Source organism: Ctenocephalides felis, unplaced genomic scaffold, assembly GCF_003426905.1.
Source record: "Ctenocephalides felis isolate EL2017-DRISC unplaced genomic scaffold, ASM342690v1 CF-g0.4_SCAFFOLD_01170, whole genome shotgun sequence".
Lineage (NCBI taxonomy): Eukaryota > Metazoa > Arthropoda > Insecta > Siphonaptera > Pulicidae > Ctenocephalides > Ctenocephalides felis.
The window spans coordinates 3,938,161-3,948,778 of NW_020537324.1; the positions used below are offsets into that span (position 1 = coordinate 3,938,161).

General features: G+C 27.4%; 3 protein-coding genes across 4 annotated transcripts in view; 1 reads left to right on the forward strand and 2 right to left on the reverse strand.

Annotated features, from left to right (window-relative positions):
• LOC113368280 overlaps window positions 1-10,618 on the reverse strand; it is a 32,161-nt gene that overhangs the window by 395 nt on the left and 21,148 nt on the right. The window contains exons 1-5 of one of the 2 annotated variants that reach the window (XM_026609827.1): window positions 6,861-6,887; window positions 3,336-3,424; window positions 1,042-1,282; window positions 580-719; window positions 343-489 (exon numbers count right to left, since the gene is read on the reverse strand). In XM_026609827.1, coding sequence (XP_026465612.1) covers window positions 343-489; window positions 580-719; window positions 1,042-1,282; window positions 3,336-3,417 — 610 coding nt within the window. In that variant the 5' untranslated portion in view covers window positions 3,418-3,424; window positions 6,861-6,887. Of the gene's footprint in view, window positions 1-342; window positions 490-579; window positions 720-1,041; window positions 1,283-3,335; window positions 3,425-6,860; window positions 6,888-10,618 lie in introns of those variants that run through there. The other variant, XM_026609826.1, reaches the window with a different exon arrangement.
• LOC113368286 (ankyrin repeat domain-containing protein 49-like) overlaps window positions 1,208-10,618 on the forward strand; it is a 42,548-nt gene continuing 33,137 nt past the window's right edge. Inside the window, exon 1 of the mRNA XM_026609833.1 lies at window positions 1,208-1,290. The gene's annotated coding sequence lies outside the window, so the exon portion shown is untranslated. The remainder of the gene's footprint in view (window positions 1,291-10,618) is intronic.
• On the reverse strand, window positions 8,437-10,584 carry LOC113366009 (protein takeout-like). Its single transcript, XM_026607557.1, has 3 exons — window positions 10,530-10,584; window positions 9,922-10,068; window positions 8,437-8,803 (listed from the first exon to the last, which is right to left on the reverse strand). Exons 1-3 carry the CDS (start codon window positions 10,582-10,584, stop codon window positions 8,649-8,651), a joined length of 357 nt encoding a protein of 118 aa, XP_026463342.1. The 3' UTR covers window positions 8,437-8,648.

The window sequence follows — 10,618 nt, forward strand, 5'->3', positions numbered from 1 at the left end:
GATATGATGATACGTTGAGTGAAATTTCCTTAAATTACTGCTTGAAATATATTTAGTTCATCTTCAAACTAAGACCTAATGGCCAAAGTCGTTTCATTTTTCTGATCCAAAACGATTGGGTGATCACCTATTTTTGGATTTGTATAAGAATCCAGTTGGTTTTTGTATCTTTTAATAACTCTTGCGCTAATCGCACTAATTTAATTTCTGAGACTATTGATTTGCTTTAAAAAATATACTTCTATTGTAGTGACCATAGTCTTTTTTTATTTATCTGCAGCTTTTACCAATTCATTATCAATTTGTTTTGTTTTTTGATACGATTTACTACTGTATACTTACTGAGTCCTTCATCGGGTATAAGTCCACTTGCATAGATTTTCATATCTCCAACTTTTGGGCTGACACGGAAATGTTTGATGCGCATGTAAGTCTCTCCATCGCGTTCTTCAGTTGCTCCTTCGATTTTCCAAGTGGCTGTCACATCATCTGAAGACCAAAACAAATATATTTAATAAACTCTCACAATTTTAAATATCCTAGAGTATTAATATTTTGTATTTTTAAATATCTACTTACACATGGTGACGTTGAAAATTCCACGGCTCTTGATTTGGTAATCTCCAAAGCTGCTGTCGCCCTTGTAGGATCCTTCGCTGACAACTTTTGGGAAGTACACTTCGGCGTTTATGAGCAGAGAATTGTCGGTCACTTCAGATCTAGAGTAAAATAAATAGATTGAACAAATATCCATAAAATTTGTCTTATATACCATCATACTTGAACGTCCAACCAATGGAGAGGTATTCGATTTAAATATTTTAAGCATTACCAAAAATTTGCTGATGGTACAGACATTAGAAAAAAGATTGATCTTATTTCTAAAACCATGAAGTTACACCTGAGAATAATTTTCAGTAAAAACAACAAATTATTTTATAAACAAAAACATCTAATCTTACATGTAACTCTGCATGAATGCCTTCCACATAAACTGCTTATTTATTACCATATTTTTTTATTACAGAGTCCTTTACTCACTTGACATCTTTGACGACCATATTGCTCAATCCGTGAACTTTGAAGTCTTTTGCTACCAATTTGCTGCGCATAAGTCCGGCGTCAACTCCGGTTTTGAATTCAGAGAGTTCCATAGGATCAATTGGCCTGAGTCCCAGGAGTTCGTGTCCTGACCGGAGCTGAGGCACCGCGGCCGCAATCGACTGCTTCAGGCAGGTGTCCAGCTCGGCCGAATTGCGGGGGCAGGTGGTCAGATAACTTGCTGCAAAGGTAAGAAGAAAATTAATGAAAAATAATTGAATTATTAGGAAAATTAATTGATAAGAATTATTTGATGATTAACACTGTTCTTCTAATTTAAAAATATGTTTAATTTATAAAATGCCATGTTTAGACAAAGCTTTCAACTCTCGTCTCGTTTTTCAGTACTCTATTAATTTAGTAGAGTTTATGAATAACAAAGACTCAAACTTTATTCTTATTATTACCTTCAATTGATTGTGTGCGCCAGTTTTTTTTTTAAAAAAAAAGCACTAACAAACCCGACGAACTCCGTTTCGCCACCAGATGGTTTCGTGATAAAGATGAAGAAATTTTTTGTTTGTTTTATATTTGTAAAGGAAAAATTTCATTTTATTACACAACAGTAATGAATTTGTTTAGATTACAAAAATGAAGTGTTTTTTAGTTGAACTTCTCTAAGTAAATGAAAGTGAATCCGGAAATTATCTGTTTCATTGAAGTGCTCTTTGGTAAACCACATTTTTTGTGTTTTGGTCTGACGTTAACACAAACAAAGCGGATGGTTTCCCAACTCGTGAACAGGCAACGTATAACTGTTCATGTGAAAAACAACGATTTTCTAAATTTATCCCGCAAACATTAAGCGATTGGCCTTGTGACCTGTTAATTGTCATTGCGAACGCAAGGCGAACTGGAAATTGCAATCGTTTGAAGTCAAACGGAAGACCAGTCGGAATCATTGGTATGTCACCAAATCGCCAGCAATTTTTGATTGAATGGTGAAATTCAGTGCGTGTACATAATTATTCTTTGCGGCAAGAATTGCTCGTTGACTTAACCAAGCATAATTCTGATAATTCTCACTTATGTCATTACTCGAATTTTTAATTATGGTGCGTGAAGTTCCAACAATTTGCATTAAGGCACGACGCCATGCACCACTAATTTTCTTAGCTATAAACCTTGCGGAGCCCGAGATCTTTCCAACGAATGCAAAATTGTCTATTCGAATTGCAAAATCGGTTTGCCCGTTCTTGAGTTATATCGTCAGGAAGGAAAATCCGACTTATTTTTATATATACACGTATGTAGATGAAAATGATTTCACATCTTTATTTTAATCTCACAATTTTACATAATTTGTTCTCATAATGCAACACGATACCTCTTAATAAAATCATGCACACTTTTGCTCGCTAACCATTTAATTTACGCATTCATTATAAACACGAAAGTAAAAGTAAATCGTTAGGTTATTAATGTTTTTGTATAATCATAAATATGTATAATGTATACATACATGTATATATTTATATATAAAAGAAATTTCTATTCTGCAACGAACTTTACGAGCGGATATACATATTACTCATGTATAGAAAATTAAACATTTCCGATAGAAAATGGTAAACTTTCCAACTGAAGTTTGTTGATCTTATTATATATTTATATTAATCGGTATATTATATTTTATTTGTGTAATAAAAAATAGAATTATAGTAACCCACAGTGATTCTGCATATATTCTCTATATATATTTTTAAGATAAATTGCTTGTTGAATGCATCTAAACAAATATGTAGAGATCATATACAGAGACTGTTTGTTACAATAATTCTATTTTTTATTACAGTTTTAACTGCAATATTTTATTGCAAAAATTTAATTTAAATCTTAAGTAATATCAATTGCTTAAAAATATTGGTATACTTGAAGAGCAAACATTCTGAAGTTAAAGTTCTCTAGTCCAAGTTGCAAATTTTATTGACTATATTTTTCAAGCAATTTTTAACTGCAACATTTTGTTGTATCGGCTAGTATTTTATATAATTTTGTTAAATAATATAGATCTCTTAAAAATATTTTCTGTCTATTAACGTTCTCTAATTCAAATAGCATGTTTTATGTACAGATTGTTTTTTCTAATCTGCAGTTGTATTTATTAAGTAATATTTCATTTTTCCATAAAAGTTCCATGTGCTCGGGCCATAAATTTCTTTTTACTGGATTCCCACTTTCACTAAATTTAATTTAGAATTACAATTACATTTTATAGGTAATTTTTTACTTACGTAATTCAATTTCAATTACTTCAATTTCTTCTGCCAATCCAATGGCCAAAACAGCAGTGAAAAAAATTGCTAGACGATTCATTTTGTATCTGAAAATAATTAAAGAATAATGAAAATTTACTAATAGAATAAAATTTCAAGAGTTATATGAATACATTCCATAGTTGTGATAATATAAAAATTACTTATTTGTAATTTCCTAATTTGTTTTAAATTCAATCCGATAGCAAAAATTGGGTACTTGTAATTCCTTAAATTTTTCAATTCAATCTGTAGCTTAAGTATGATGTCGATCTTTGTTCTATATAGGATTATATATTATGAAAATATTAGAAATTAAAAAAAAAATTACATATTACTACAATTTTAATTACTAAAATTATCTAAATTGCGTCAATGCACAATTATTTTAGGACTATACTTGGATCACGCAAGAAGACTTTGTTGGGAAACTTTTACATTATTTTCCGGCAATAATTATTGTCATTATTTATATTGCATAAGTATCCAAGTGTTTTTTTAAAAAAAGTTTCGGTAATAAAATTAGATAATTCATATTTTATTTGTTTTTGTTCTCGATATTTGCAACCTGCATATCCAGAAAACTTTCTAAATACTAGGCGAACAGGATGGCGGTTTTAGATTATGCAGTTTCATAATTGTCGATGATGGTAAAAATATGAAAACTATGAAATAAAATTCTCATTTGCTAAAAAATATAGTAATTCAATATATCATAACACTAATTATTTAAAAAAATCTTTTTTGAATGTAAATTTAAATGTAGAGATCCAGAGCGTCTGCAAAAATTTTCTTGTACAAAGTTTGTTATAAAATATGAAGCTGTTTCATGTATTTTTGATTATTGTTTTTTTTAAATAAATAGATAAGATAAAACTAGTTTTATATATATTCGTCGCGAGAATAAAACGATAATAAATTTAAAAATACCAAAACGTCTTTAATCGAAGGTCTTTTATAAATGACGCGCTTTGTCGATTTATATATAAATTATCATAAAATATAACTCATTTTCTAAAAGCTATTGAAAAACTTGTTTTAATGATCTTCATGAAAAACTAGTTAATTAGTTTAGCTGTTAGGCCTTGGTTTATTTAAATACGCACATATTAATATGATCTATGCAAGATCTCTGAAATTATATATAAATATATAAATATATAATATATCAAGTTTTATAATGATGTTTTTTAAATTATTGTTAATTCATAAATTTTTATTTGCGAACAAATATTGCAATCAACAATATCTGGAATATTAATAATGCATTTTGTGTCTTTGATTTCTCAGAGAGCCACAAGTAACTGTTTTAATCATTTTATCATTCAAATGTTTGGAAATCATTTTTCATCTGTATATCATGTACAAAATTTAGGTCTCTAATGAGTCCGCAAAAATGATATTTTTTTTATTATTTGGAAGATGTTGCTCTCTGTCGATGTCCTTACAAAATTCTACGTCATTTATCTTGAATACAAGATGACATTGACAAACCGAGAAATATATTTAAATTCAATATCCGCAGTTAATGAAAAAATATATTAATCCATTACTGAAAGAACTGTAAATTATTTTTACCACGGTTATCTTATATCAAAGAATTATGTAATAATTCTTAATCGAATCGATTTGTACATGCGCAATTAGCTGCACCTGCAATCGATTGCGGAAATGCATTTTCTAATTTATCCATATTTCTAAATTCTACTGCGATTGGAATTACTAATGATAAAATATCCTTGAAGCCATTTCTGTAAACTCAAACCATATATAAATTCGAACTACATATAAACTTTTAGTTTAAAAGATAGGTATACAGGTAAACTGGTAGATGGTAGACAGGACAACTGGTAGATAGACGAATATATAGACAGATGAACAGGTTGACAGGTAAATCGGTAGGCAGGTAAAATGGTGGATTGATAAACAGGTTGATAGGTAAATTGGTAGACAGGTAAATTGGTTGACAGGTTAATTGGTAGACGGGTCAATTGATAGACAGGTTATAATGGACAATTGTTGATCAGGAAAATTGGTGGACTACAATAAATTGGTAGTCTGATGTCTACCAATGGTAGTCTTAAGTCACTTATATTACTTTTCAATTATAATTAGCCATTCTATTTTTTATAATTTAGTCACATTGAATCTTGTTCTAGTTTCAAATTGTAGAGCCATTGAGGGACTGTTCCCTATTTCCAAAATTATTATGAAATCTTAACATATATAAATATTTATATAATTTTTATAAAACATAAAAAAAATTCATAAGCTGAACATCAAACAAAAATTAGAATTTTTAACTTTTTACGTGAAAACGATTAAAATTTTTAATTTCTTATGAAATAATGTGATAAGTATTTAAAATTTTGAAGTTATATATATATATATATATATATATATATTAGGGTGGTCCTTAAAATGGTCATTTTTGAATTTCCTTGCTCCCAGGGGCTCAAATGGTTCCAAATTGATAAAAAACAATTCTCTGAAAGTTTTAGCTCTTAATATTAACGTTTAGATAGAGCGCAATTCAATCAAACTTTGTATGGAAAGAGCATGGAAAAAAATTTTGAAAATTTAAAAAAAATGTTTTAGATATAACTTAGCGACAAATGAATGAGTTTTATTCATTTATTTACTCGCTAAATTACATCTAAAAAATATTTTTTAAATTTTTGAAAATTTTTCCATGCTATTTCCATATAAAACTTTGATTGAATTGCGCTCTATCTAAACGTTAATATTAAGTGCTAAAACTTTCAGAGAATTGTTTTTTATCTATTCGGAACCATTTGAGCCCCTGGGAGCAAGGAAATTCAAAAATGAGCATTTTAAGGACCACCCTAATATATATATATATATATATATATAACTTATATATTAACTTATAACGTTAACTTATATATAGGCTGAATATTTGAAAGTTGATTCCTGCTTCTCAAAAATTAGATATATGTATCTCATATATAATTTCAAAACAAATAAAAAATAAATTACACTAAATTATATGCTTTAAATTTGACTTCAATAAAATTATTGACTAATACAATTATTACTCTTATAGAAATATGACTATTAAAATTAATTTGAAAGTTATGAAAAAGCTTTAATTTAAATTTGAAAGCTCAAAAATATTTTTTTTAAGTTTGATAAAAATAAATTGTTTGGATAAAAAAATATTGGAACGAGGTACAGGTAGACATAAATAAATGTTAAAATAATTGGAAACGGAAAATTTATCTGAAACTAATATATCATTTATTTAAATATGAATTGTTTTGGAGAGTACGTGAGACAATACTAGGCAAAGAAAAGTTTGTTGAAAGCTGAGTAAACCAGGATACGGAAATAAAACTAATATTAATGAAAAATCAATATGATAACATTTCAATAAAAAGTATATTAAATGTCGCATTATAGGGTATAATTAAATTACAAAATCATAAGTAGCTATAATCGCTTTACAGAGGCTAATAAAAAATAGATTACATTAAATTTTACCTTTAAGTTCTACGCCAGGTGTGTCCTAAGCCCAAGATGTTGTTTATTATTTACACTTTGAATTATCAGATCTTAATAATGTTTACCTGCGTGAGTGTGTCAGACTTTATATAAACACTAACAGGTGGAAGAAGTAGAAGGGGCCCTCGTTTATGCGAAAATTGCTCAACCACAACCTGTTCTGATTCGATATATCACTCTTGGGAGACGGCCCTGGCGGCCAAAAGCAGGGCTATGGACATGTGTAATATACTCTTGTTTGTTATAATATTTTCTGTACTATTTATTATTACAAATACTTAACTATTTATATCAAATCATTTCTGCATTTACCATTAAAATATTCATACACCATCATATAACAAGGACAAAGTACAAGCTTTATCTCTACATCTATTGATGCTGTAAAAATATGTACAAATTTATATACATATCTATTTCTATTGCATAGTGGCCCGATCTTTCAAGCAATTGTTTACCTTTGCACAAATTAATTAATACTAGACTAACGTTTTAATTTCAATGGCACGCATCAGTGTATAATTAAACTTGTTTGCTAAAAATTTAATAAAATATCAGAATTATTTTTTTTGATATGAAGATTATTCAAATTTTATGCATAGTTGTTCATAAAATTAAAAGTGGTGTATAAGGAACTAATTAAATTAAAGAGGATGTCACACACATGCACACACAAATTTTTATATATGTGTGTATACATAAATATCATTTTTGTCTAATCATAAATATTTAATTTATAATAAAAATTGATAAAGCGGAACATAAATAAATACTGAAAAAAACAATTAATTTCTATCATAAACTATTTGTATACATAACTAATGTATTAGTTGCAACTGTGTGTAAAACCTAATTAGACCAGTTATTACTTAGGGGCAAGTCCCTAAGCTGGGCATTTAACCTGCGCCAATGGGTTCTCTCAGGTTGCGGTGCGGAATGGGTTAGATTCCTGGGAAACCCATAAAGGGCTAAAAAAAATGCGGTGAATCATAGTAACGAATGAAAAATAATTTTCTCTAAATTAAAATGTTCTTGATTATTAATTTTATTCCATTGTCTTTAATGTACCCGTAATTAACGCAAAATAAATATTTTTTTTATTTTTGCTTTTTATAACATATTTTATCCAGTTTATGATAAATAAAATAGAGAATATATTATCAATTTTTAAGTTTTTAATTGATCGTAGTATACGTACATTTTAAATATAGTTAATATTATATATTACAATAATAAATTCATAAAATTAAATTGGTAAATTTTGAAGACATTTATAAAACCAAAGTATTTATTTCAATTTAATACTTGAACATTAATTTTAAAATTGAATAAGTTATAAAGTAAATTAAGATAAGATAATAAGTATAGAGTTTGTGATTAAGTATAATAGTTTTTATATATTTATATAATAATTTTATCGAGATATAAATTGATAAAGGATTTTTCTTTGGATCTTAAATACTATGAAGTAAGCATTGAGGTAAATTTCAAATAGTTTTGTTATTTACAATATTTTGAAGTTGATTTAACCAAAAAATTATCTATTACCATACTCAATGATTTTTACACGTATATAACAAAATAAATATAAATACAAAATTTATATTAAATTGTTAACATTAACATATACTTATATTAACATCTGTAAAAATTTATATACTCATAATATATTAACCACTATTCTAACATATTATATCCTGTTCTAATAACTACCATTACAATCACATATTTGTTTCTAAGCATTCAGTTTGCACTATCAGTTTTTATTTAGGATTCTGGGAACAGACGTCGGAATGGTATTTTTTCAAAAACATAGTTCATTCCTGTTTTGATTGGGGGTCCCCAGAGGGTGCTCAATATTGGGAGCGCTTCTTTGTATAAAGAGCGCCAGTTTTGATTCATGGTCACTAGGAAAGCGTCATCTGGGAAAGAAATATAGTTGTAGTAAAACAATTAAACCTAATAGTTGAATTAAAAACGTGTAATAATTTTTTTTATCATAAATTTTTCGAATATTTGGGAATGTAGTAATTTGATTAATAATAAATAATTTTAATGAATCTACTGCATATTTAAAAATGTTCTATTTATGTTTTTAATAATCGTTTACTAATAATTTGTTAAGAGAAAAACCAATTACAAAATTCACAAGTATAAGCATGCTTGAAGCAAATCAATTTTAACTTTTGCTTGTTATGTCTAGGTTGTATCTAGCATTACTTTAAAGCTAAAACAATACAGTAATTCAATTACACCATATTAATTATTTAGTCATTTAAAGTTTCTCTTAAACATTTTTTTTATTCAAGTTAAAAACAGTAAAAACAATGAAAGAACGTCATGATGTTTTGCTTGGTAAATTTGGGTTCCGCATTAGCTACCGGCATTTCTGTCAGAACTAACAATTGGTTTTCATTTTCACTTTCGAATATATATTATTATACAATCATAACATTTATCTAATTTGCTGTAATTCATATGTACAGCGATGTACAATTTTTTAACGTTTTTTGTTGAACTGCAATCAGAACCAGGAACTATATTTAGGGACGATGCTAGTTCTAGGATTATTTATTTATTTTATTTTATTTATTTATTTATTTTATTTATTCATTAAACCTTGGGTTGCTATCATTTTAGTTTTTGAATACTAAAAATAATATTGGTATTTTTTAATTAATATAAGATAATAATAATTTTACTTTAGTATGCAGGTTCTTCATTTTTATCTTGATTTTAATTCTTGAGAATTTTTATGTTCTTTTACTATAGTACTGATGGTTGACTTATCAGGAAGTTCGATATTCCTACTACATTTATCCCGAAAAATTGAAGAAATCAAAACAAATTAAAATAAATCTCTTACATGAACTTCAAATTAATAGGAAAATTCTAAAATTAATATAAATAAATAATTAACTCGAATTTTTTTGACTCCAGTATGTAGATTCACCATTTTCACACTATTGACTTTCTTTTAGAAATAAATGAAAATTTTGAAAGTATTATCAGAAATAAGCAGTTCTCTAGTTATACTTACTGACTGCTTTATCAGGGAAAATATTTGTGGCATAAATATTAACATTTGAAGGAACTGGCGACATATCAGCTTCCTTAATAACCATATACTTTTCACCATCACGTTCTTCAAGTTCACCTTTCACAGCCCAAGTTGTACTTACACCCTCTAAAAAAATAAAATAAATTGAAAATATTTGTATAAAGAACAACTAGGTCTGGAAATAAACTTAAACTATTTACAGTACTTTTCTTATTATCACATTACTGTCAAGATCTTGTCAGAATTGTTTTCCAGTCAAAATTGAAAACATTATTATAAAAATAGATTTATAAATGACTGACAAGTCTCGTGTCACTATAATCGACCTTTAAGACTAATCACGTAATAAAAGCAACATAAATAATTTAATTTATTATAATGATATTGTTATAACGTGGCGAGTTTAATAGTAATTGTATATAATTAGATGTATCATGGGAAGCAAATTGGATAATAAACTTAATAAAGATGGTAAGAAAAATTTATGGGAATTTGGTATTTGATCCACAAGATGATGATTTTATATGTTTTGCCACTATGGCAAAAAAAATAGTATCATTGTTATAAAGAATTTATTTTTCTTTTACCATGCTGATGTGAAGAATCCTTTCGTGTGTATTTGGAACAGGTTGACGCCTCCATCAAATTTATAATTTCCTTCGAAAATCAAATCGAA

Coding starts and splice junctions, on each gene's coding strand:
- LOC113366009 (XM_026607557.1), bottom strand. CDS start 10,584: ATGGAGGCGTCAACCTGTTCCAAATACACACGAAAGGATTCTTCACAT. Junction 10,069..10,529: donor GGATTCTTCACATCAGCATG/GTAAAAGAAAAA, acceptor TTATTTTTTTAG/AGGGTGTAAGTACAACTTGG. Junction 8,804..9,921: donor TTTCCCTGATAAAGCAGTCA/GTAAGTATAACT, acceptor TTTCTTTCCCAG/ATGACGCTTTCCTAGTGACC.